At 41.5% G+C, this 27,941-nt stretch overlaps 2 protein-coding genes across 4 annotated transcripts in view; one reads left to right on the forward strand and one right to left on the reverse strand.

Moving 5' to 3' along the window:
* On the reverse strand, window positions 1-24,461 carry ACOX1 (acyl-CoA oxidase 1). 3 transcript variants are annotated; one of them, XM_082678522.1, is made up of 14 exons: window positions 24,212-24,461; window positions 23,777-23,936; window positions 13,011-13,171; window positions 10,316-10,423; window positions 9,014-9,133; window positions 8,758-8,873; window positions 8,175-8,344; window positions 7,094-7,256; window positions 6,311-6,501; window positions 5,864-6,043; window positions 5,620-5,725; window positions 5,343-5,486; window positions 4,990-5,196; window positions 1-3,985 (listed from the first exon to the last, which is right to left on the reverse strand). In XM_082678522.1, exons 1-14 carry the CDS (start codon window positions 24,318-24,320, stop codon window positions 3,935-3,937), a joined length of 1,986 nt encoding a protein of 661 aa, XP_082534648.1. In that variant the 5' UTR covers window positions 24,321-24,461; the 3' UTR covers window positions 1-3,934. The 3 variants fall into 3 exon arrangements, with proteins under 3 accessions (XP_082534648.1, XP_082534649.1, XP_082534647.1); XM_082678523.1 differs by lacking the exon at window positions 13,011-13,171 and adding an exon at window positions 18,994-19,154; XM_082678521.1 differs by lacking the exon at window positions 24,212-24,461 and adding an exon at window positions 18,994-19,154 and having other exon boundaries at window positions 23,777-23,915.
* TEN1 (TEN1 subunit of CST complex) overlaps window positions 24,455-27,941 on the forward strand; it is a 16,109-nt gene continuing 12,622 nt past the window's right edge. The window contains exon 1 of the mRNA XM_082678524.1: window positions 24,455-24,715. The gene's annotated coding sequence lies outside the window, so the exon portion shown is untranslated. The remainder of the gene's footprint in view (window positions 24,716-27,941) is intronic.

A 27,941-nucleotide genomic window follows, 5' to 3' on the forward strand; every position in this document is an offset into this window, starting at 1 on the left:
TGTGGCAAAACAATTTATTTTGGTTCAGAATTTTTTATAAATTAAAAAATTTATTATATTTTAGTTATTTTTGGCTGTATTGGGTCTTTGTTGCTGCGCGCCGTCGTTCACTAGTTGCGGCAAGCAGGGGCTACTCTTCGTTGCGGTGCGTGGGCTTCTCATTGTGGTGGCTTCTGTTGTTACGGAGCATGGGCTCTAGGTGTGCGGGCTTCAGCAGTTGTGGCTCGCGGGCTCTAGAGCGCAGGCTCAGTAGTTGTGGTGCACGGGCTTAGTTGCTCCGCGGCATGTGGTGTCTTCCAGGACCAGGGCTTGAACCCATGTCCCCTGCACTGGCAGGCGAATTCTTAACCACTGTGCGACCAGGGAAGTCCCTGGTTTGGAATTCTTAAAATCCCTCCCAATTTTCCATGATCTTCCAGAGATAATCAGTGGCTCACTTAAATTTAAGGCAAAATCAAAATCAAACAAAAATCCCTTCAAATCTAGGAATTTGCAGGTCTGCAACAGCTAACATCCAGTAACTCTAAAACTTCCTTATGTTTCTAAGTTTACTATCATGGACCACAAAAATATGTACTGAAAGTTTTAGTTTGGACAACTATAAGCAAAACTCCACCAATATTTTAAAATGAAAATACATTTTCGTCATTTACAATGACTTGGTCTAATCCTCCAGGAATGGATCAGTAAATATTCAATTAGCTGAGATGATCTCTTTGTTATTCCATGAAAATGATCAAAACCTTTATCTGAGGAGACTCAAAAAAACTCTTCTCTCAAGCAGAATCATCATTCTCCTGGCACTGGTCCTCTCTCCAGCTGCAGCAGAGCTACTGCTCGAAGAAAAGCTGTAATTCCTTCCACATGTATAAAAAGATTAGTGGGTGTTACAGGCCATCTGCATCTAATCCTCTCCCTTTCTACTAGGATGGATGGAAAAAACTCAGAAAGGGGTAGGAGGAACTTTGACCAACAGTCAATCGTCTAAGGAATTTTTGTTCCCCAGAGGACTCGAGGATGATGAACCTGGATATATTTCCCCGACCATGCCCTGCACTGACGAGAATCCAAGAATTAAGATCTAACATTGGTAACTTTAGGAACTGTTAAACACCTCTAGGTATATGGCATCTGAAATTACAAGCAGTGAGTTCTCAGAAAGTACCTGAATGTGGTTAATGTTGCAATTAAGTGAATGTTCTGAAGATAAGCTGCTACTGAGCAGTACTATGTTCTGAAGACAAGAACGTGAAGGCCCCCAAAGGCTTTGGGGCCAACTGTGCTTTGAGGTCACCAATATCCAAACACTTAAGTACACCTCGGTATCTACTGAGTAGAGCATGAAGTAGAACTCCAAATACGTGAGGAAGTATCAACCTTCATCCATTACAAATAGAAAAAACCTCTATGAAACTTCAAAGGCTTATATAAGTATCATCTAACAGAAAAATCTCATTAATTCTACTGAGATTTATCATCATTTTGGAGATTAGGCTGAAATTTATCTGTACTCTTTGTGAAAACGGCTCATAAAAGAACCCAACAGAACCAAACTTATCTGTGGCAAAGTCTGGCTTCTAAGGGACAGCAGGCTGGGTCTGCTGCTTCCTTACGAGCAGCCAAGAAACCTGTATTCCTGCACGGACAGAGCACTCAGATACGCTGCAATGACAGCATCACGGCCCATTCAGCCTTATCTGCTTAGGCAGTTCTCACTCCTTCCTTTTTTTGTTTAGTGTTACCTACACCTGCATCTTAAAATTCTTCATAATTTAAACTTATGTTTAGTTATGTGGCACGTTCTTTCCATCTTGATAGTAACAAATTAGTGAGGTTTTACGATATCTTTATTCTTTAATTACAGAGGACAAAGTTCAAGACAAAACATTCCAACGCGAATAAAAATACTGTCAATATTAGATTGTTTTTAAATGAAACTCAAGGTGCTGGACTGAAGGTGGCTCTGCAGAGTCACCACCTGTTCCAACCTGCTTAGATCCCAGATCTATGCAGCTGGATTGGGTGGGTGTCATTTCAAACACCCTTAGATCCTGACTATGGATATCCCTCTGTGAATAAGATTTTTAACCCCTAATTGGAAACTATTCTACATTTAACAGGTCAATATTAAGGAATTTGAATTTACTCTCTGTTATTTCCCAGAATCTGATCTAGTCAAAGATACACCCAAATGAGATTAACACAGTGCTTTTTCACTTCAGTCTTAACACAATGACCAATCAGTGCTCCTGGTGGAAAGATTACGGCTTGTGTCAACTGACAGTATTTCTTCTGCTGGACCTTATCTCCTATTACCCGTTCCATTGGGATAGATTTTATGGCAGGTCCCAAGATAGGAACTACATTTCCACTGAATTACATACTACATTTCTCAAGACTGATGTTAGAACAACTGGTTTCATGAGGCAGATGTCACAAAGAGTTAACAAAAACAAAAAATCAAGTGACTTGTTTTACACTGATTTTAAGAAAAAATTCATTAAGAGATACATGTTTAGCCTTTAAATATAGAATGATTGTATAAATTAGATTTCAGCTGAAAGGACAATTTAGCAAGTCAGAAAAAGCTCCCAGAAACATACTGAAAATAATGCCAGATATACAATAAGAAACGGATTTTCTATGGAACTTCCATTTATCCTTTAGCCACAGTTTCAATGATTATATTTTCTGATCCAAACATCAGAACACGTGGTTTGTCAAAGGATCTCTCTGTGCAACTCCTGGGTGTAAGAGGCGGCGAGTGGTGCTTTTATTTTTGTGAGGCCAGACACTGTAACCACCGAGCATTTTAACAGCTTGCACCAAAGTGACAGAATAGAGGGAATCTGGATTGTTCCAGGAAAGTTAGTTAATATGGTCACCAAAGTTACAGTAACCATAACTGATAGCTCTTCCTGCCCTTATTCTACTAAGAAGGAAATGTGACTCTCCTTTTCTCCTTTTTTTTGCATCTCTCTCAGGAGAGGGAGAGAGAGGGAGAGGGAGAGGGAGAGAGGGAGATCAAAACCACTGATTTGGAGGTCCCATCAGTTGCCGAAAGTTATATGTAGAGATAACTTTGCCCAAGAAGTCGGGACGAAGGGAGTTGTACTGCTACAAGAGCAACAATTTAGGGAAACCCTCCAATGGAAGATTAGCTCCTAATCACATGGGGCAGTGACCCTGCAGCAGCCTGTGCTGAAGAAATCCCTGTGTTAGGAAAATGCTACTGTGAACAGGTAGACAGGAACTATACACCAGCAAAGGAGGGCAAGCAGGCAGGAAATATGTCAATGTATCAAGCACGCACGCATGCACACGCACACACACACACACGCACACGCACACGCGCGCGCGCGCGCACACACACACACACACGCGCGCACACGCACACACACACACACACCAAGTTTCCTGATTAGTTTCTTTCCCCAATCCCTCTTCTTCAGTCCTGCTTTCTAGCCAGCGCCCACGGCAGGAGTGGTAGGACAATTAGCAGGAAAGCTTGGAAGGGTTCTACCCCCACTTAAAAAATACCTTTGCTTAAAAACACTTGCATATCCAGTGATTAGCAATTAAGATGTGAAAATAATTAACTACTTAGTAGTTAAATTCTACGAATTATCAAAAGTCCTGGCCTCCTGGGATCAGCAGCGTTACAGAGGGAAGTCACACGGCATTTCTTAAAGCTTTTTCTGAATGCTTAACAGGTCTCTTTCAGTGTTAATTGCACTTGTAAAACACAACTGTTTTTTTCCTTTAATCTCATATCTGTTCTCTTTTTTTTTCATTTATAAAAAGAGAAAAGGTCAATTTATCATTTGCTCTCGCTTTTCTAAATTTGATACAGATTCCACACGAATTGTGTGACAGGTATAAGGGGAGTAGAGTACAGTTACTTTCGGGAGATTGAACTTGTCCTCAAGACACTTCAGAGCTTGGACTGCAGTGACTTTAGGTGCTTGTAGTAAGATTCATGGACCTGCAGGGAAGGGAGAGAAAAAATTACTGATACGGAGTTTGCAATTTAAAATAGCATACCTGGACTTCCCTGGTGGCGCACTGGTTAAGAATCCGCCTGCCAATGCAGGGGACACGGGTTCAAGCCCTGGTCTGGGAAGATCCCACATGCCGCAGAGCAACCAAGCCCATGCACCACAACTACTGAGCCTGCGCTCTAGAGCCTGCGAGCCACAACTACTGAAGCCCGTGTGCCTAGAGCCCGTGCTCCGCAAAAAGAGAAGCCACCGCAGCGAGAAGCCCGCGTACTGCAACGAAGAGGAGACCCTGCTTGCCGCCAACTAGAGAAAGCCTGCGCACAGCAGCAAAGACCCAACACAGCCAAAAACAAATAAATATATTAGTAAAATAAAATAAAATAGCATACTTTTAATCAAGAAATTATCTGAACCTTATTTGGATCCTGATTCAAAAAATCTGAAGTGGGGAGAAAAGAAGAATTGAGCTAACTGGGGAAATCTGGACACTGACTGGGTAGCAGTTCATGATATTAAAGAATTACTGTTAATTTGTTTAGGTGTGAGAATGGCATTGTGTTTATGTTTTTTAAGAAGAGTCCTTATCTTTTAGAGATACATACTGAAATATCTATGAATAAAATTATCTGATATCTCGGGTTTGCTTCAAAATAATTCTTAGCTGGGAGGTTCAGATGAAATGCAACTGGCCATGAGCAGACAGTTGCTGAAACATGACAAAGGGTACGGGGGAGATGCACTGGAGTATGCTATTTGTGTATACATTTGAAATTTTTCAATTGTTGCTAAATAGTTGGGGAAAACTAAAAACCTGCACACTGCAGGAAGACCTTGTTCCCTTCAGAACCTGCTGCTCAAATAAAGAGACTGTCCGAAGTGGCCATGAGAGCTTTCAAAGCTTTCACAGATGATCAGTCAGAGGCCTTTCCTGCCTTAATATTTAAATGAACAATTTCAAAAGGTGAAAAGACTTTTTTTTTTTTTTTACCTCTGTGTTGTTCAGTGGGGATTTCTTGGCCCATTCAAACAAGTTTTCGTACACATTCCCATCATAGCGGCCAAGCACAGAGCCCAGTGTCACATCCTGAAAATCAAATGCATCAACCAGAGCAACAGCGTCAGGGCGAATCACAGTCAGTAACTCCTTTACGCGCTCGTTCACTTGGGTGATCTGAGACTCTGTCATGATGCTCCCCTAAAAGAAACAAGCAAGCAACATAGGTACGTATAAATCTATTCATACGTGTATATATACACATACAACCACGAAGTAAACCACAATTATTTTTCTATAAACAATTAAGAAATACATTAATAAAAGGACTTAAACTTAGAAAATACCTGAAGAAAATCCCCTGCGTTCCGACTGATTCCATACAGACAATACAAGAGACACAAATTCCTTAAGACGGCTTGGATGGATTTCTCTTGAATTTGGAGGAGTTTTTCTGAAAAGAGCTTAACTGCCACATAGTGGCAATGTGCCTAGAAAAAAAGAAAACACCAGAGTGCAAGAACCTTTGAAAAAGACTCAACAGTGATACAGTTTCTGCACTAAGAAAATGAGGCGGGTGGTGAAGGACGGAGAAGGGGAGGGGGAGAGAGGACCATCGCTGACCTCACTTGCTTGAACGAGGTCAACGGAAGTTAGGTTCCATGCTACCTCCTTGCTTTTTCTGTGAATCACTTCAGTTTGAAGGTTTTTCGCAGCAATTTCTACTAATCTGTTAAAAAAAGAAAAGAACTAGAAAACTGGAGCTCAAGGAAGTGATCGCTAGGACTTGTGCCTCCCGCCTCTCCCATCAAGCCCCTGGCCACAGAGGCCCCCGTGGCCCTGTCCCAGCTCTTGAGGGTGTACTCACCTGGCCGCACGAAGCTTGTACGCTTCTGTCAGGCTGTCAGGGCTGTTGATATCCACCACGGTTGGCCAGACGGCCACCTGCTGTGGCTGGATGTGCTGGCTGGGCAGGTCATTCAAGTAGGACACCATGCCACACACCAACTTGCCTGAGTGCACCTGGTCATAACTTTTCATCAGGAACCTGAAAGTCACCAGGACACATGCTTTCAGCAACTATGCTTCTCGTGAAACAGAAATAAAACGAACTCCTGAAATGACTTTAAGCTGTGGGACAACTGTTTCGTACTAGCCTGACCCCAAGAAAAAACCGTGGGTCAGGATGGAAGGCAAAAATGACATCTTTCTGGAACAAATATAATGAGAAGAGAAAACATGGGAATAAGAACCAACGGAAAGGACTCAAACACTCTTGAGAACACATATGAGAAATCATGAATTAGATTCTCACCGGGCCGTCTGTAGCATCATGACAGTGTTTTCTCCCTCGAAGGTGCAGGTTGGGGTAAAATTGACATAAATATTTGGAAGTCCACTGCAGTGAGAATAGCCATGCCCGCCACAAGCCATCCGACATGCTTCAATACCAGTGTTAGTCGTCCAGGACGTGAAAGCCTTCAGCCCGGCAGTGAGGGCGTGAAGCTGAAGGGGGAAGCACAGGCCATCAGAACATCTGTGGTGCTGACAGCCCGCATTCCAATGAGACACACTTAGCCTCACTTAACAGCACTTGTCACTTTCAAAATCACTTGGCAGGGACGTCCCTGGCGGTCCAGTGGTTAGGACTCCACGCTTTCACTGCCAGGGGCCTGGGTTCCTGGTCAGGGAACTAAGATCCCACAAGCCACGTGGCGTAGCCAAAAAAAAACCAACCAAACAAACAGCAAACAAAATCACTTGCTATGCCATGTAAACTGAAAAGCAAGCTCATCTGATTGGCCTGGGCCAGCAACATTCCCCCACTCCCTTCTGAACTGTTCTACATGGCAAAAGTGGCGCCACTTAAGTTCCTTTGATTAATAAATGACCAACATGGTACAGTAATTCTGAAACTTAAAAACAAACCCACGCATCTTCACCTTTGATCCACTCTCAATTAGCAAACTCTCTCTGTATTTTGAGAATATATGGATTCTTTTCAAGATATCCCAATGTTTAATTTTCTCTGGACATGATCCAATAGGCAAATGTGAACTAGAAGGGTGCCCACAAGGGAGCAAGACACGACGCAGACCTCAGGCAGCTCACTCAGGTCCCCTTGGCTGATGTCTTCATTAATCCGATGATAGGTCTCTTTCATGTATGCGCCTACAAACTGGAAGGCATAGGCAGTGGCCAGGAGGGGAAAGAGTTTATACTGCTGGGTTTGATAATCCAAAATCTGTGGTTCTGGTTCACTAAAGCATATAAAAAAAGGGGAGAAAAAATTAAATGCCTACACAGAGCTTCCTATGTGCCAGGTTCTGGTCTAAGCACTTTGAAAGACGAATTTATCGAATCCTTATAAAGATCCTGTGAGGGTAACTTTTATTACCCCCATTTTACAGATGGAGAAAATGAGAGGTTAAGAACCTAGAGAGCTAATAAGTGGCAGATCCTTGATTTAAATCTAGGGTATCTGGCTATAGAAGACCACGTGCTTAACCACCTTGATGAGCTGCCTTAGTTGGACAGGATTTTCTAGCTGACTTTCATATTTTTCTTAGTCTTTCCAATCTAAGAAAATTGTATCTCATGGCAACTTCCGGAACCAAAGTTCATTAACTTCACAGGAGGAAGACATTAAAGGGGTCTAGATGGCTGAATAAACTATATTCTGACCACAGTTTGAGGAGACCCAATGCACTGAGTTAAATATTTGAAGTCTAAGCAGGTCTGCTCTTATCAATTTCTTTATTCCTTCTTTAAGAGTAAAAAATTTATCAAAGAGTCATGCCCAAGTAATAGGCAGTTGTAAGAATAAACCATGTCCACGAACACAACAGAGAATCAAGTTTAATGTCACTTTCACTATACCCGATTTGTAACTGTTAGTAGCAACTAGAATCTTCACACCACCTTCAGTGTTTTCAACATTTCATTTATAAAGCTCAAATAATATTACTGTTTTTCTTAGAAGGTTAAAAGTAATAATTAGGTGGTTATTCTCAACTTTCCACTTAAGGGAAGTCTAGGTTCTCAGACTCAGTACACTGCCATCCTAGCTAATTTTACAGCAAATGCACTTTCTCCACAACACATTTGGGAATTTTGATATTTGGATGGGGTCCAAGCCAGGTCTTCAGTACCAAGCTCATCTCCGACTCCACCCTTACCCTGGCTTGATTTCAGACTGATGCCTCACGGCACTGTAGCGGATGGCAATGGTGCATGCCTTAGACAGACACCGAGCGGATTCTCCCACAAGGAAGGACCTGATAAACACCATGGTCCCGTAGGTCAGCTTGTTACTCAGGGGTTTCACGTATGTGCCATCAGGCTTCACCTGGAAAAAGAACATGAGATGGATGCTTCCCTCTGTTAAAACCAAGTGGCAGTTTAGGCAAGTTGTTCTCAAAGTGTGGTCCCCAGAAAGGCAGCATCAGCATCACCTGATGCTCAGTCCCCACCCTGACCTCCTAAATCAGAAACTCTGGGGGCCAAGCACTCTAGGTTTTAGCCAGTCCTCCAGGTGATTCTAATGCATGCTAAAGTTTGAGCCCCACTGGTTTTGCAAAACAAAACATGCTCTTCATACCTGCCAACTGCTTTTGATTTCATGGTCATAATAAAAGCAGCTTCAGAAGTAAAAATCTGTTAGTACCTTCTAAAAGAACAGATCCTTCTAACCCCGTGATTATCAACAGCCACTGAAATCCCCGTCTGATACCTCTCCTCCTATTTTCTGTCTAAATATACCTGAGCGTGCTTCATCAGCATGTTTTCCCTGGGAATGCGATAATTGTCCATCTTCAGGTAGCCGTTATCCATCTCATCATAGCCAAATTTGGGGCCAATGTCTCCAACAGTAATACCTACCGCAGATGAAAGTCACAAGGTGTTTATGCTCTGGAATTCCTGGCTTCCCTCCTCTTCTTTAGTTATGTATTATACTTTTTGCAGAAGAAAGTGATTGGTTTAATTTTCACCTCAACATCAGATGAACAGTTCTAACCTGGTAAAGGCTTATGCGTCCCAAGTTCACGAATAGGTACAATGAAGGCATGTAATCCATAGCATTTCCCCTGAGTGATGAGTTGGGCGAGTACTATTGCATGATTTGAAGTCTTTCCAACTGCAACATCAAAGAGAACAAGAGAGGGAAGTGAGCAAACATTTTTACATTTTCATAGAAACAAAAGAGGGGGAAAAAAGCATATGTTAAATATAACACTAGATTCCATCAATAAAGTGTGCCCAGAGAGCTTTTCTTATGACAGTGTCATGCCTAGTTTTCAGAAGGAAATCCAGCTAAGCTGATAGTTATTAAAATTCATTGAATTTTGGCAAAGCGATCCTTCATTTTTTAAATATATATAAACACATTTTTAATTGAGATGTAATTGACATATGACGTCTAAGTTTAAAGTGTACAGTATGTTAATTTGATAGCATTTTTAAGAAGTAGGCTTTTCTACTTATTTTTCATTCATTTACATAAATAAATTTTTAGGATAATTCTAGAACATTACTTTAAATTACATCCTTTTTCTCCCTTAAGGCAGGGCTTTCGAAAACAGTAGCCACTAGCCACACGTGGCTGTTTACATTTAAATTAATTATAATTAAAGATTCAGTCCCTCAGGTCAGCTAGCTACATTTCAAGTGCTCAAAAGCTGAAAGTGGCTAGTAGCTACCACACTGAACAGCAAAGACAGAGAATATTCCATCATTGCAGAAAGTACTATGGGATACAGCTGCTTTAAGAGATTTTTGGTTAGTGCATCCAGAAATATTTCTTTTTTTGCATGCTAGTTTTCTTCCTAGCAAAACGTAACATCCCATATTAAAATATATAACGTGAATAACAAAATCCTTCAACCACTAATCTCATCTGAAATATATATCCTAAAACAATAACTCAGAATGGAAGACGATATTAAATAAAATTTCATGTCAAAGCTATTTATAATAAAAATTTGAAAACAACTCAAATGCTTTCCAGTATGGAAATGACTAACCAAACAGGGAAAACTAAATTACTTTAAATGATGACTATGGAAACTATGCTAACACACGAGAATATTTAAATGAAAAACCATGAAAAGCAGAGTAAGATAGCTGCCCTTTCTGCGCTTTGTAAAACATATAAATATCTGTAACATGCAACACAAGAGAATGTGAAATATCTTAGAATAGTTTAAGCTCTAAGAAGCTTTTTCTATATTTCAAAATTATATTCTCATATAAGCTCTACATTCTAAACACGTTATAATAAATCTTAAAACATCCAATAACTGTTAAAAAATTCACTTACGCCCACCGGGCCACCACTTGATGGAGGTCACAGTAGGACTATTAAGAATGAACTCCTGGGTTTCAGGGTCATAAGTGGCTGTGGTTTCCAAGCCTCGAAGATGAGTTCCTAAGAAAATGAATTACACCTACTTCAGACAGAATACAGGAAAAAACAGGTACAGGGTAAAATCTCCTGCCCAGTCCTTTAAAGCTCTAGCATCTCAGAGAGTAACAAAATCGAACAACAATAAAACATCTGCAGATGAACTACAAATGGTTAATAACCAAGACACGTAATTACCTCAGCTTAATTAATATGTAATTTCCTGATCTGTTCCTACTAAGCTGAAAACACAAATGTCAAGGATATTCCATTTCTGTACTTGATTTAGTGCACTTCTGTGGCAGTGGACATGGAACATTTATTTAGATCAACCAAAAGAAAATGTAAAATAAAGGCAGATTAGAATCATAGTTTCGTAAGGTCACAGGATACGAATTTAACAGGGAAGTTAACTGACCTTTTAAAGGCATATCTAAGCTGTTAGTGTGCCAATTTCAACTCACTGGTATTGTGTCTACCACACCAATGCAATGTTCTGGAATTCTGTATTATAACAAAGAATGAGAACACGTGACAGGAAGAGACTCGGCTAAAGTTCTTGTAAACTGAGAATTTATTTCAGAATGAATGCTAGAAAGGAAAACAAGAACTTAAAAAGTTATAACCAGGACTTCCCTGGCGGTCCAGTGGTTAAGACTCCGCGCTTCCAATGCAGGGGGCGCGGGTTCGATCCCTGGTTGGGGAACTGAGATCCCACATGCCTTGCAGTGCGGCAAAAAAAAAAAAAAAAAAGTTATAATCATTATGCGGAAAAGACCTGGAACAGTCACTTTTTTTAATTTCTAAAAGTCCAATAATAAGGTCCAAGTTCACCCTGCAGACTCAACACTAAGCCTTAACTTATTCCTGGCTGGTTCACTAGTGTGACTAGGAAGAGTTTCCATTTTATGTATAATGGAGACAGACAGAGATTCGTGTTTTAAATCCTAATACAAACGTGCCAAAATTATTTGAAAAAAGTTACAGAAAAATGTTCTAAGTGACACCCTCCCTAGTAATACTATCCTGTAGCCAATGCTGAGAACCTTTTACCAAACTGCTTTGATAATGCCAGATCTCATTAAACACTTAAACTGTGAAACACTTAGAAACTCCCGAGTTAAATAACAGAAATGGACAGTTTATGTGTGATCCACAACCTCTCCCTGTGTGGGAATCAAGGAATCAGACACTAAGACTCCTTTCACCAAAGAAGAAACTTTTATAGAAAACGAGGTAGCATATTAAACAGAACAGGTAATGACAAAACGTTTTCAAACGCACAACTGAATCAAACAGTATTCCACTTCGAGTTTTAGGAAAATCCTCTAAAATACTATTTACCACGGAAGCTGAAAGCCAAATTAGCAATCAAATGAAGATGAAGTTGTACAGGAATAAGGAGCAAGTGGAAAATATACACTAGACCAGCTGTTCTGAAATGTCTGAGTAGGAAAAGAGAAGCCAGAAGTAAACAAATGGTAAACACAGATACCAATGTGGAACGGATGCTACCAGGCACAGCCACCACCTCCAGCCCCATCCAGTTCACAGGAAAAGACAGGTGAGGGATGGAAAGAAAAAAAAAGGTGGTACAGGGACTTCCCTGGTGGTGCACTGGTTAAGAATCCGCCTGCCAATGCAGGGGACACAGACTCCATCCCTGGTCCGGGAAGATCTCACATGCCGTGGAACGACTAAGTCCGTGCACCACAACTACTGAGCCTGCGCTCTAGAGCCTGCGAGCCACAAATACTGAGCCCACGTGCCACAATTATTGAGCCCACGTGCCACAACTATTGAAGCCCGCACACCTAGAGCCCGTGCTCCACAATAAGAGAAGCCACGCAATGAGAAGCCCATGCACCACAATGAAGGGTAGCCCAACTCTCCGCAGCTAGAGAAAGCCCATGCACAGCAACGAAGACCCAACGCAGCCAAAAATAAATAAATAAATATATATATATTTTAAAAAGCAGAAAGGCAGTACATACAGAATATGAAATCAACTGCCCGGAAGTACAACTTATCTTATTTTTTCTAAACTGTGGCCAAAGCCACTTTCAGAACTTTACTGAATTTACTGAATCAAGGCACAAATAATGTCAAGGTACAAAATGCTGCATGTTTTGGTTATATAAGCCACTCATTTCCCTTCAGCAAGTCAAAGAGCACACATTCTGTTAATCTGTATTTCTTCTGCAATCTGTGCAAGTTCATTAAGGTATCAGTAGCAAAGATAACCAGATAGTAATGAAGAAAAAGAGACGGGTTCAGGCTCTATATACACACAAATTCCATACAACTTCAGTGAACTTGAAAAATCACTTATTAAGTAAGGCCTGACTTGTAATTCTTGACCTTCTGAAGGGGAACCATGAATAATCAATCAGCATGTCTGTGATAATATAAGCTTTTATTTCCACCGACCAAAGCATTGTCTATGCCGAGACTTATATGTGTGAAAACCCTGGCCGCTGCAGAAAGACTGCATTTAAACAGATCTTACACAGCACGTGGATATGCCACTGCTGACATGTGGTGGACACTCCATGCATGCTAAGCTCGAAGAGCCCCGCCCAACCCAGAAGGTAGACTGAATGCACCATACCATGACCCATCTCTGTCTGGGCATAAGTGCCAATGATCTCCAAGTTCCAGGTGGGCACGAAGAAGCGTTCCTGCTGTTCCTCGGTTGCCTGGTGAAGCAAGGTGGGCAGGAACATGCCCAAGTGAAGATCCAGAGGCCCAGACTGCCCTCGGTGCACAAGGCTTCAAAGAAATACCAAGGATGGGCATTTGAGAGAAGAGTCATCAGGTGTGAGAGAATCAGCAATTTGAACAAACAGAGCAAGGGAAGGAGGAAAAAAACCCTTCTGTTAAGTATGAATTAATGGGTGGACTTTATTATGGATGGGAGCACTGCCCTGTCTGTATTACTTTATAACTCTTAGCAATTTCCATTTTTCTTATGTTGGCGAGAAGTATTTTCTAAGGCTACTCATCTCTAAAATTAATTAATCTTGGTAGGGATTGGCTACCGATGCCAAAGCCTGTGCAGCACAAGACCATGTGCGCAAGGCAGAGGATTCGAGCCTTGCAATTAAAGTAAATAAAAAACCTGAAAAGGCTGGATGGAATGGAGAATTTAAGTTGTACAGTGACTTATTTAGTCTAATGAAAAGTTGAGACAGGAGAACACAGTGGTTCTCTTGGACAAAAGTTTCTCCAGGATCTAATTCCAATAATGCTTCTAGGCTAGAATCTTTTCTGTTTGTCCATAAAGCATCCAGCATTAATCCGCATTCCTCACATAATTCTGGTCATTTCATTTGGATCCATCACAAATATCCAGCCACATGCTACTGAAACAATGTAATACAAAAATTGACAGTGCTCTTCATCCCAATAATTAATTTCAGAAATAAAAAGACATGTGATTTTTAGTGAAGACCGTAACATTTACAAATAACAGATTCATGCATAACAAGCTCTCCATTACAATTATATGGGAATTATCACAAATGATAATAAACATGTTAGTTGTCATTTTAAATCCACTTTCTAAAGTCATTCTTTTCCATTTAAAATTTGCAGGTGCCTTAGACTTTTATGTGAATTTATTTCTAATAGGAAATAGTTCTATATGGCTTTGTATTGTTGCATGCTACTGGCATTTTATTTAACTTCCAGCTCAAAATTAATCAATTCTATGTTACTCTTCCTGTGCTCATTATCTTAGAAATGAGCCTAAACATTTCAGTTTCAAAATTTCTCCAACTGTTCCACTTGAGGAGGAGAATAATCAGGACAGGGTGCTCTAGGCAGGGGCTGACATGTGATGTTTTCCAAAGAGGGCGGGGGGTGGGCTGAGCTTTCAGCTAACCAATTACATAAAGATTGAAGAATGCATGAATAACTTCCTCATTTTACAGAGAAATTAAAGCTGAGGTGAATTATGTGTCTTCAGGTCAAAAAGATAATGGCAAAACAAGGACAAGAATCTCATCTCCTAATCACGTCTTCTAGTGCAACCTGGGCTGAGGACAACAGTGGGGACACTAGAAAGACTTGCCAAAATCACAGCTAGACTCGGAAGCATCAAAGTGGAAATCCTGTAAGATGTCACCACTGGTGCAAACTGGGTGAAAGGTTCACGGGACGTCTCCGTGCTATTTTTGCAACTTCCTATGAATCTGTAATCATTTCAAAATAAAAAGTTAAAAAAAAGAAAAAAAGTGGAAATCCCTGGAAAAACACATTCCAGGGATGAGAGAGTACTTTTCACGCACAGACAGGAATGTCAACTGTGCTGTTTTTAAAAGAATGATGTGTAGGAAGAAAAATTAATGTGCGCCTAGGAGCTAAAAGAAGAAAACTCTGAAGTAGGACTGAAAGCTGTGGCCTGGGGCCAGCCACTCACGGTGCTGAGAGGCTACTTTCCATGACTAGAAACCAGAGCGATTCCTGGTGAAGGAGAGGCCATTCAGAGGCGCCCAGACTCGTCATGGGTGGGCGTGTATTCGGGAATAATGAGGGGCACCAAGGGTTACCACAGAGTACACTCAGGAGGGCAGGGGTAAAACTACTTATAATCAGAAACTGTCTTGAAGCAAAAAAATGTTTTCAGGAGAAAAATGTCTCTTGTGACTAGGATAAGGATTATTCAGAAGTGGATGAAATGCAGAAATGTTACAAGGAGAAAGTGACCTGGATAGTTTTTGATTTAAATCAAGTATTTGCTATACCATTTATGCATGATAAAGATCATATATTATTTTTAATTAATTTATTTTAAAATTGCAAAGCACCAACATTTTGCTTGGTAAAGAGCTGGAGTCGATTCTTTCAAAACCGTAACACCAGAAGGCCTTCCCAGGCTCTCCTACATGATACAGGGCTGGGAAGGCTAGCAGTCAATACTGAGGACAAAATTATTAGATTAATAATATATGAGAAAGGAAGAAATCAAAATAGCATCTCCACGGACAATATGATTATAATCCTAGGAAATCAACAAAAACAAAACACCATCAATAATAAATGAATTTAGAAAAACCAGGATTAAAAAAAAAAAATCACTCATTCTTATCCATTAGAACCATTCAAATAGAAAACCCTGGTAAAGAGAAAGGTGATTTATAACAGCAACAAAATATTTAAAAAATCTGTTAAGTAATTTAGCTCAGAATATTACAGATTTAATTAAGAGAAAATATAAATGCCTAACAGGATGAATAAAAGATATGAAAATGGACAATAGGAAAGAAATTGCTAATTCTTGGCTGAGAGGACTAAATAAAATTAATACTTCCCAAGAAAATACAGGGATTTAAGGCAATGGGTTTTAAATTCCTACAGGATATGTTTTCGAACTTGGCAAATTGAAATCAGAATTCATCTAGGAGAATAAGTATGCAAGGACACCAAATACATATAAATTGAAATATAGCAATAGTAGGCTTATTCTATCAGATTTTTAAATATCTTAAAAAGCAACAATGAGCCAAGCTTATGATGCTAGGAGAAAAATAAAGAAAAAAATTAATGTAATATATTTAAGGTTCCATAAATAAACTGAAACTATTACAAAACTCTAAGATGAACCAGAAAGAACATAACGAGGGGAAAGAGCTACTAGTTAATAAACACAAAAATAGTATGGGGTTCACTCTTCTCTGTATCATACACAAGTCAAAGCATTAAACACAAATCAAACAAACAAAAAAGGGAATAAAATAGAAGATAATTATCCAAGATACGGGAAAAAGAAAACTTATACCTATTCAGAGAAGGATGCACTGAATACATAAGGCCAAAATGCTTAATCAAACAGAGGCAATAGAAAGAAATATTGGAAGGATACAATAAAATCTTGTAAGATCAATATGCAGATTCTATGTATTCAATACTCAAAGGAGAAAAACCCAGTTTACAGTAAGCTAAACATGTAACATCCAGGCTCATAGCACTGGAAGAATTAAAACTTTAACTCTTAGATATATATAAAAGTAGAAAAAAACAAAGTAATCACGTTGATAGGACTATGGAGACACGAACTCACTAAGTACATCAAAACTTGTTCCATGTCTTGAGCAACAGAAGCTATGAAGTGTTCATTCCCTTCAGATGTAGTAATTCATTTCTGAGAAAGATATTCCAAAAGCATAACCCAAAGAACACAGTTTCTGTAAAGAGACTGATATTGTTATTACTGACAGTGGGGAAATTAGAATACCCAAGGAGCAAGTCTCATGGGAAGTCCATAAAGGTAAGAGAATCCCTCCTGGAAAAAGAAGACAGGAGACTCTCGGAGAGACAGAGCAGTGAGATACAGGGAGAGAAAGATTAGTGACTTACAAAATCGAGTTTACTATTTATTTTTCAAGTTTCAAAGGAAGAGTATTTTCACATTTGAGTATTAGTGATGGGAATTTGCAAAGAATCTGCACCACCATCTTCAAGGATGGTAAGTATGTACTACATAAGCTCTATTTTCCTTAATAATTAAAATAACAATAACAATAATAGAAAAGGCAAGAAGAATTCCTATTAACTGGCCAGAACATGAAATGATCAAATACCTGTGAAGACCAAACACACTACTTGCTTTGTGACCTGGAGAAACGTATGGTCAGGATAATACCCCTGGACCACGTCCCAGACTGTCCCTTTAACACCAGAACCCCAGGAAGAGGGTGCCCTCCTTGGCCCAGGCCTCTGCCTTTGATTAAGGCTCGCGCACTCACAGACCAAATGTGTGTTGGGGCTTGTGTGCCTATACAGACAGGTGTGTATTTAGAGGAGGGAAGACACAATTCTCGAGGGAAGAGAGAAAACTGGTGACCTAGACTTTCTGCAAGTGGTTGAATTTTAAGATTCTTGAGGATTCTGGAATAAGCCTGAGAAATTTTGAGTCTCTCACTTCTCAGCGGCTACCCAGAGGTGAAAGAATCCCAAACTCGAAGTTATAGCCAACTCTGTGAGAACACTTAGATAATCACTGTTGACCAATGTTCCAAAGTCTCAGAATTTAAATGGTCAAATCTTCATCCTGTACAAGTTGCTCTATTTCCAATCCCGTTGATGTTGAAGTACTTTTTATATATTCTACATAAGACCGTACTGTCACAGGATGCAAATTAGCCAACAAACTGACTGGCTTCTCTGGAAAAGAACAGCAGTCAGTGAAGCACAACTAATATGAACTGACAAAGTTCCAGCAAGAAACAAGACCTAATCTTAAAACTCTGTTCTCTAAATAAACCATAAAGATTGAGACAGAGTTGGTTCGAATACAAAAAAGCATTCGAAAACTAGAAGGAATAAGGGAAAGAAAACTCTAACAAATACAAACTCGCCCAGAGCAACGAAGGACCTCAGTCCAACGTTCTGGGCTCCTCAAACCAGTGAAGTTCAAGTCATTTCCTCCTCTCTTCCTTCAAATATACATTTGAAATGTACCTTATAGATAGAGGCAGAAGGATTAGACCAACAAGAGATACACAGATCAGATTCACTTAGCCTTACAACAGTTTACATCTTATGCCCCCTATTTCAAAGCTATCTGAAGATAACAAAACACGAGGGCACACTCCAAGAGAGGAACATTGCAGGAATGTGATATTCCTTCCGTTAGGACACCTTCCTTCAGGTCTGTCATCTCAGTGTTGACCATCCTGAAGATGGCCATGGGTGTTTGGCAGGGTGTTCATAAAACTGTACCATGACCAGAATCTGCAGTTCCCACAGGCATTATGGGAAAGAACATTTCCTTAAACCAATTTGCAAACCAAAAAGCACCAAATCAAACACAAAAATGAAGTCTTCCTGATATCTGCATCCTTTTCTCATTCTTTTTCTTTACTTTCCTTTATTTACATAAGGGAAGCATTATGAACCGGGCAGCTCAAATTCCAAGACACTCAAACCTGTCAGTGGCCTCATCTATGAAAACAAACCTGTTTCACAAGACTAAACACAAAACTTTTTGAAAGTAGCCAGGTTTTTAGGAACAATTTAACCAAGAATTACTGGTAATATAAAGTCCATGGACATGAACAGAAAAATGAATAAAAAGCAATGAAGAGCATCGTGGACTTTTTCCCAAACCATCTCACAACCTTCACCACTCTAACCCTCTGCCCCTTTAAAATCCACATCTTTAACTTCATTAAAGCAGAGCATCTTCCAGATGTTGCTGAGGCATGAACCCTCTTAAGAATTTGCAACTAAGTCTTTAATCAGACACCAATACAATGGGGCGCTTTGCCGTATTTTCAACCCCATCTTTCCAAACTGCTCAACACCCATTTTAACGGATGTATGCAGCAATGGTAACGAGCCTTAAAAAATAACAATGACAGATGCTTCAGGCCAGAGTCTTGGACCAGTTTAAGGGGAAAGAAACTATCAGAAAATAAGAGGCTGAATTTTATTTAAGATTTAACAATTTAAAAATAAAACCCCAAATGTGTAGCAGCAGAAAAAAGTCAAATGCCAGGAGTCATTTTTGTTTGTTCGTTTTGCCAAGAGTCATTTGTTAACTGCAGTCCTGAGGTGGGTTACCCGCTGAGCCTCAAACGTGGACTAACCGTGGCCCATTTCCGTCTGGGCGTAGGTGCCAATTATCTCGAGTCCTTTGGATGAAAGCAGCCATTTCTCTTGCTGAGCAGTGGTGCCCTGATTCAGCAAGGTAGGAATAAACATGGAGTAATTGAGGCCCACAGGTTCCACAAAATTGACCAAATGTAGTCTACGGGAGAGAAAAGAAAAGGATCTCAGCCTTACTCTGGAAACTGCATTCTACTACCAATCCTGCCAGATGGCTGTGGCCCTGAGGATGAAGGTTAGAAAAATTTAAACCTCTTTCTTAGGAAATTAAGACTAATATTTATCATTTACTACCTAAAAAGCCAACAGCAGAATCTAGTGGAATCTCTTCTCCCCCTAGTCATTTCAGGGCCAGAATTCTGAATTTCATACTTAATCCAGGAAGCAAATTCTACCATGTTTTAGCCTCAACCCCCTTTTGTTTATCATACTGTTGGTGTTATTTGTTGGTTTGAGTTTTTGGAGGGTCTGCCTATTTGTTTTTGGATTATTTTCAGGTTTTACTTGTTTTGAAAATCAAAAGACACTCCACAGAACACTTATTTGTTGACCTGTTAACAAAATGTCCCAAAGAAGAATAATTTATACTATCTTTCCCTAGTAACTGAAGCAAATGTCCAGGATGGTACATATGCGTTCTGGGGCCAAAGCACACATCTCTACAGGTCTTCAGAGCTTAGAAACGGCTAAGTAGGTAATGTGAGTGTTAAAAATTTATCACAACCGGTCTTTGAAAATTATTCCAGATTAAGGGAACTCTAATCATAATGAAATTCAGTCTTCAACGATTTTCTCACAAAAGAGAATCTGTGAGATGATCAAAATACGAGTTACGTACACTAGTCAGCCTCGGCTACATTGTGCTGTAGCTTTTTTAGGGGTCTATTCTGTCAGATCTATCTATATAGAGAGCTTCAGGGGCTTCCCAGGTGGCGCAGTGGTTAAGAATCCACCTGCCAATGCAGGGGACATGGGTTCAAGCCCTGGTCCGGGAAGATCCCACATGCAGCGAAGCCACTAAGCCCGTGCGCCACAACTACTGAGCCTGCACTCTAGAGCCCGTGAGCCACAACTACTGAGCCCGTGTGCTACAACTACTGAAGCCCACGCGCCTAGAGCCCGTGCTCCACAACAAGAGGAGCCACCGCAGTGAGAAGCCCGCGCACCGCAAGGAAGAGTAGCCCTCGCTCGCCGCAACAGAAAGCCCGCACGCAGCAACAAAGACCCAACACGGCCAAAAATAAAAATAAATAAATTTATTTAAAAAAAAAAAATAAAAGAGCTTAGGGTACAAAGTAAGTACCACCTAACTGACCCTCATGACTTTTCAAGGGATGGATTGGAAGCAGTGTCACCGCCAGCCTATCCTGGCTTGTACAACAAGCAGAGCATGAATTAAGGGAAAGGGGCGGGTAGGCTGCCAATTCACATCTGGGGAGGCCCTGAAACCATCCCACCACCTTTCAGGGGTGCTGGGGACAGATTCAAACATCCAAGGAATGCCTGGACTAGTCAACATCAGAAATGCTTTTTAACCCTAAGGTTCTATGATTTTCACACAAATATCAAATATTAATTTAAACTGAGGGTTTCCCTGGTGGCACAGTAGTTAAGAATACACCGCCCATTGCAGGGGACACGGGTTGGAGCCCTGATTCGGGAAGATCCCACATGCCGTGGAGCAACTAAGCCTGTGTGCCACAACTACTGAGCCTGTGCTCTAGAGCCCGTGAGCCACAACTACTGAGCCCACGTGCCACAACTACTGAAGCCTGCACGCCCTAGAGCCCGTGCTCTGCAACAAGAGAAGCTACCGCAATGAGAAGCCCGTGCACCGCAACAAAGAGTAGCCCCCCGCTCGCCGCAACTAGAGAAATCCTACGCACAGCAGCAAAGACCCAACGCAGCCAAAAATAAATTAATTAAATAAATTTAAAAAAAATACCTTAAAAAAAAAAACAACCTTAAACTGAAAGGAGAGAAAGAGGGGAAAGGAGGTATAGGAATACCAATCCGCAGCAACTTCCTGCTGCTGTACTACAAAGAGAAGTAAGGCTCTTTGCAAAACATATTCATCACTAAAGTGGAGACAAGTAACGAGGAGATAAATGTAGAAACTGGCCTCTCAACGGCAAGGGCACCACAGCACTCCCTCACAACCATGCTTTACTAAAGGAGGAAATGAACCTGCGAGAATTTCTGAGAAATAAAACCAGTAATTTAGGTGCTAAAAATGGTGGCAATATAAGACACTCCCAATCCCTTGACGGAATTGAGGAGGCTCTGGGTTGGTAAAATGATGACACTGACACGAAATAATTAACTCTAGGAAACTGAGAGGAAAAAATATATGACACAAAATAAAGACTGTCAAATACTTATGTTTTCATAAACATACTGAGATTTTTTTTTTTGAAGCCACTTGAAAGTTAACTCGGGCTTCCCTGGTGGCGCAGTGGTTGGGAGTCCACCTGCCGATGCAGGGGACACGGGTTCGTGCCCTGGTCCAGGAAGATCCCACATGCCGTGGAGCGGCTGGGCCCGTGAGCCATGGCCGCTGAGCCTGCGCTCCGCAGCGGGAGAGGCCACAACAGTGAGAGGCCCGTGTACCGCAAAAAAAAAAAAAAAGAAAGAAAGTTAACTCAAGAACAAAATCTCAGTGCTTGTTTTTAAGTTATGTTTAATCCCTCCTGAAGATGCTTTTCAAGCAACTAGCTTTAAAAACCTAATAAGGATAACAGAAACCATGGATGATTTTCATCAGAATTTTAAAGTACTTTTAAGAATATTTTACAGTTTTTGCATAGCAAATAGTATAGTTAAAAGACAAAATTACAGGAAAGGGGATTAGGAAAGTAACTCCTATTCCCCAAACAGCAAAGTCTTATTTTCTCAAGGAAGGGAGAGATGAATTCTTTCACTGCTCAAGTTGAGAAATCTCAAAGTACTTTACTAATACTGTAGTCAATTTCAACATACTCTCATGAGTTTTATTTTGTGATAGAGAAATTGGATGTAAAAGAGACCAGTAAATGCCCCAAATCCCCAGAGAAATATTACTATATTTCATTAATTATAGCATCCTTCTCCTCACAGCCAATTTTAGCATGTAAGAAATCTGATGCATCTCACAGTTAATGGTACAGCACAGTTAACTTTGTTAGTGATACATAAGACACGGGTGTGAGTGACAATCGATGGCGTTCAGGAATTGCCAAGACTAATTTTCAATCCCCTTCTCTAACATACATGGATCTCCCTGTCACATCCCAGAAATACTGGAAAGATGTCAAAGGGTACGCCAAAGTTTGTACTTTGTACTTCGCCAATAGTGAGGTCTGTGTCATACAAAATGATACGCAAAACAGTTGGCTGGTGTCCACTGATCTTTAACTCACATAAAAGACTTTATTTCATTGTGACTTCACCGGAGTCTGGTTACACGTTGTGCACCACCACAGATCATGAAATCTTCTAACCAACTCTGAAACACACGGCATCAGCCATTTCAAAGTAAAACAAAACAAACCTCCTCTTTTGTGTTGTTTTAAGGAAGAATAAAATCTTACTAATTTTTTAAAGTTCACAGACCGAACTCAGGAAAATTAGAAACATAATCTTCTAGGAGTTACTCCACCTCAATATCCTCACAGCCATGAGTTACAAACTTTAAAAATAAAAAAAAAGCATTTGGAAGTTAATAAGTACTCTGACTGGACTACCAAATTAACTGTATTTTTGTAACTAAAATGGAAAGGAGTTCTGAGTGTGGTCCTAAGGGCTGGAGTAAATCATTTCCTCTTGACAATAATAACCAAGTCAAATAGAAAATAATTATATACCCTATGTATTTGCAGCAGTAGTATGGGGAGGAATGCCTATTGCTACATAAAGGCAGAACTTGTAACATATTTCATTTTTCTTGGCTCTTAAATATGTACCATTCACACCATTTATTCTTTATTGATGAAAATATTGGAGTTCTTCTAAAATGTAGAGGCCTGAAACAGGAAATGCCCAGGAATAAGCGAGAAGTGTAAGAGATGCTTAAAGTCAAAGAAATCTTGTACTAAGATCATATAATTATACTGTTTATTTACATAAAGGTAAAAAAAAAGTGTGTTTTATTTCTAAAAACACAACAAAAAGCAGATGGTCTGAAAAAAGAACATACTCTTTCAGCAGTAGGACCAAGGCATGTTTTTATGAGGTCTTGTATGACAGGGGAGCCATTTAAATACCATCACCAGATTCAACAATGCTGGGTTCTTAGAATACTTTATACTCATTCTAAGGTATGACTAAAGTTCTTCTTCCTCCACCCACATCTTCCATTATTTTAAACTCAAGATCTACACGCATATGAAAATACGACCTGTTACTGCTCCAAAATATTTAATGTTTGGTCCTTGCAACTGAAAACATCCTTCCAAATGCAGCTTCTAAATTTAGCAGGCCTCCTTCTTACAAAAAGCAAAGTCATTCTGTATTTAAATCACTCAAAATTGAGACATCTGGACCGAATTTGTATGATTCTTGAGATAGAAAATTATAGCATTTCCATGATCAACTTTTTACAAATGCCACCCCTTTCAAAGGCTTAAATACAAAAGTAAACATTATTTTCGACACAAATAACTTTAAAATGGCGTGAAAATATGCCAATTCGAGTCTTCAAACGTCAAGCACGATGAAAAAGGACACCGCAGATTGCGGATCTGAAGTATTGGCTTAGGCACTCGATCTAAGCTAAGGCATACCTACTTTTTAAACCACATGATCTCAGCAGGGTCTGCGATGTTAAACTTCCTCATCTTCTCCACCATGGTAGCACTCTTCCTAACAGCCACCTCGTAACGCTGGCTACGACTGAGGAAATTCAAGTCCTCATGCTGGAAGTCTGGGTCTTTCAGAATCAGGTTCTCTGGTAGGGAGTTAAAGGATATCAAGAGGAAGACAGAAATTCAGGGCTCCGTTAAAGCTCCCTGGGTCACAGCAGGTTGCAGACTCACGGGCACAGGTCCCCTCTCGTTATAGGGGATTCCCCCCGCCACAGCCGCCCCTGGAAATGGGGGTCCAGGCTCCCCTAAAGCTGGGCCAGAGGCTGCGGCCTACGCCCTACAGCGTCCCCCGATTCCTCCCGGAGGGAGTCTCAAGCTTTGCTCGGGGAAGGAAGGAGGCCTGGCCCGCCGCCCTCACCGATCTCTCGACGGCGCCGGGTGTTCTCGGGGCTGCCGTCCAGGACGTGCGTGAGCAGCTCCGGGTTGAAGCTGGCGGCGGCCCGCTCCTTCTGCAGGTCCTGGTTCATGGTGACGGCCAGCAGAGGCAGCTGAGGCCGAGGCGGCGGCAGCAGCAACAGCGAGTGTCCGCACCTCCAGAGCGGGCCCAGCCCTAAGAGCCTCCCCAGGACACCGCGAGTCCCCGCCCCGTTCGCCTCGGCCCGCCCCGGCCCTCCCTTTCTCCTTCACCGCGGCCCCTCCGCGCGTGACAGAGCGCGGCCGAGGCGGAGGCGGCGCCGGGGCGGGCGGGTCCCCTGTTTTCGGCCAGGGGAGCCTTTGAGCGGCGCCCAGCTAGGAGACCCTGGAAGAAGATCAAGAAATTGCCCCGGGGGGAAAGCGAAGCGTTCTCCGCAACCCGCCCCTCCCTCGTCACGTGGCCACGCTGGGCGGAAAGAGGGAACCCAAGGCCCGGAGGCCCAGAAAGGTTCGCGAGTGGTTGGGAAGGGGCGGGACTACGAGGCTGAGGAGGACTGCGCCTGAGCCTCGGGACGCGGCCGCGCCGCCGCTTCCGGGTCCGCGCGCCGAGGCATCCCCGGGAATGAGATGGGGGAGGAAACTCAAGGCTTGGGGCGGGGAACCCTCGTGCTTGTCGGAGTTATCGGGGAGGTTGTAGCGTTTCCCAAAACCTTCCAAGATTGGAGAAAAAATGGACGGGAACAAGGGTCGCACCGGGTAGAGGCTCCAACTATCGTTTGTTAAGATAACGGCATCTTTGCTGCCAGAGGCGTGGGCCGCGGGGAGCTGAGTGTGGAATTGGACTTGAGTTGCAGTGTGCTTAGAGGTCTTTGAAAGGAGACTTTTTTGTTTTCACAATTATCGTCATCAAAGTAGTAAAAGCACACGTTGAAAAAAGCTAGTATAAGAGGATTTGTAATGAAAAGCAGAAGTTCCCCATCCTCAGAGGCAGCCACTTTAACCATAATAAATTGTTTCTAGTTTTGTTTCCTAAAGAACATCGAAGTAAAATTCTTCCAAGCTATTTCTTGATTTGCTCATTTTTGTTACCTTTTGACCTCATGCCATGGTAACGAAGATGTGGCACGCTACCCATCTCCTTTATCTCTCATTTACCTTTGTAACTTTAAACAACATACTAATCCCGTTTTAAAACTATACACTTTTAATAGTGTTAATAGTTTTAAAAAAACTTGTTTGTAAAACTGACGCATCAATTTTTTTTTTGCGTGGGCCTCTCACTGTTAAGGCCTCTCCCGTTGCGGAGCACAGGCTCCGGACGCGCAGGCTCAGCGGCCATGGCTCACGGGCGCAGCCGCTCCGCGGCATGTGGGATCCTCCCGGACCGGGGCACGCACCCGCGTCCCCCGCATCGGCAGGCGGACTCTCAACCGCTGCGCCACCCCTTCCCTTTTTGAATCCCAAGGAGCCTTCCTGCGCATGTGCAGACAGGGAAGTTTTCCTTGACCTCAGGAGTGGTCATCTTATTTCTTTACTTCAGCAGAGCTCAGCTTCTGCCACTAGCTTTCTTCTTGGAGTGCCTGGGTGAGAACAAAGATTCAGTTTTACTCCACTTGACAAACCCCAGCTGTCCGGCGCAGGGGCCCATCTATCTCCTTCCTCAACAGATCCAATCAGTATTCAGATTTCTCTGATTGCTTTGTAAAAAATTGTCTGCAGTTGGTTCGTTCAAATCAGGGTCCAAACAAGGTCTACATATTGCAGTTGGTTGGTAAGAATCTTAAGCTTCTTTTAATGTATAGGTTTCCACTAGACATTGATTTTTTTCTCCGATTTATTTATTGAAAAAACTAGGTTGTTTTTCGTGTGACTTGCCCACAATTTCCCCTCTGTGATATCTTTAACACGTTCCTCTATTTCTGTATTTTCTATAAGCTGTTGGTTAGATCTAGAGGCTTTATAAGATTCAGGCTTGAGGCTTTAGGAAAAAATACTCCTGTGGCATGTTTTCTATTTTAAAATATCACTCTGGGGACTTCCCTGGTGGCACAGTGGTTAAGAATCCACCTGCTAATGCAGGGGACACGGTTTGATCCCTGGTCCAGGAAGATCCCACATGCTTCGGAGCAACAAAGCCCGTGCGCCACAACTACTGAGCCTGTGCTCTAGAGCCTGTGAGCCACAACTACTGAGCCCGAGCGCCTAGAGCCCATGCTCCACACAAGAGAAGCCACCGTAATGAGAAGCCCACACACTGCAACAAAGAGTAGCCCCCGCTCGCCACAACGAGAGACAGCCTGTGTGCAGCAACAAAGACCCAACGCAGCCAAAACTAAATAAATAAAAAATAAATAAAAAATAAATTTATTTAAAAAATACAATAAAATATCACCCTGGTTGTTATGAAGAGAATGGACTGTAGAAGGAAAAGAGTGGAAACAGACCAGTTATAAAGGTGGTGAAGGCCTGGATGGAGTGGTGACCATGGAGATGGAGGAAAGTGGATAGATTCAATATGTATTTTGAGGTAGAACTGACAGAAATTTGTGATGGATTGGATGCAACCATGAGAGAGAGGGACACATCAAGAATGACTCCTGGAAAAAAAAAACAAAAACAAAGAATGACTCCTGGGCTTGAGCAGATCAGGGATGGAGAAGGGTGGCTTGGAGGTGGTATTAAAGCCATGGGACTTGGTTCTGGTTAAAACATCGTCCTCCTGTGTCTACGTCCTCTCCCTCCCAAGGACCCACCTAAATGGACGAAGGGAACAGGAGAACAGCAGTTATCAAATTAAGGAAACTTAACATTGATACAATACTATTACCTAATCTACAGACCTTTCGGTGGATTTACAATTGTCCAATAAAGTCCTTTATCACAAGTTTTTCTCCCAGCCAAGGTCCAATCCAGGATCATGAATTATATTTAGTTGTATTAATTTGCTGGAACTACCATAACAAAGTACCACAGACCAGGTGGCTTAAACAACAGAAATTTGTTGTCTCACAGTTCTGGAGGCCAGAAGTCCACAATCAAGGCATCGGCAGAGTTGCTTCCTTCTGAGGCTGTGAGTGAGATGTGCTCTGTGCCTCTCTCTCTTAGCTTCTGATAGTTTGCTGGCAATCTTTGGCCTTCCTTGGCTTGTATACATATCACCCCAATCTCTGCCTTCACCTTCACCTGGCCTCCTCCCTTTGTGCATGTCTGTCTCTGTCCAAACTTTCCCCTTTTTATAAGGGCACTAGTTATATTGGATTAGGCCCTCCGTAGTGACCTCATTTTAACTTGGTTACCTCTGTAAGACCCTCTTTCTAAATAAGGTCACATTCTGAGGTCCTTGGGGGTTAGGACTTCAACATCTCTTTTTGCGGGGACACAGTTCCACCCATAACAGTTGTCCTATCACTTTCGCCTCCTTTAACTGGAGCAATTTCTTTATCTTCTGTGATTTTGACACTTTTAGAGCATATAAACCAGTTGCTGTGTAGAATGTCTCTCAGTTCAGATTTGTGTGATATTTCTTGGTGATTAGATTCAGATTACACTTTTTTTTTTTACAGGAATATCACAGAAACAATGTGTCCTTCTTAGTGCATCACATGCAGAAGGCACATGAAGGCTGTATTTGCTAATTTTCTTCACTGTGAAGTGGACCATTTTTTCCTTTGTAATTAATAAGTAATCGGTGGGGGAGATACTGTTGAGACCATGTAAATATGCCGGTTCTTCAT

This window comes from Grampus griseus (genome assembly GCF_964374135.1).
Source record: "Grampus griseus genome assembly, chromosome: 20".
In the NCBI taxonomy this organism is placed as follows: Eukaryota; Metazoa; Chordata; class Mammalia; order Artiodactyla; family Delphinidae; genus Grampus; species Grampus griseus.

Bases quoted from the DNA above. Each gene is read 5' to 3' on its own strand.
- ACOX1 (XM_082678522.1), bottom strand. From the start codon at position 24,320: ATGAACCAGGACCTGCAGAAGGAGCGGGCCGCCGCCAGCTTCAACCCG. The intron at 23,937-24,211 runs GTGAGGGCGGCG...ACTCCCTACCAG, and splicing joins CCGGCGCCGTCGAGAGATCG to AGAACCTGATTCTGAAAGAC. The intron at 9,134-10,315 runs GTAAGTGAATTT...TTGATGTTGCAG, and splicing joins CAAGTGGTGGCCCGGTGGGC to TTGGAAAGACTTCAAATCAT.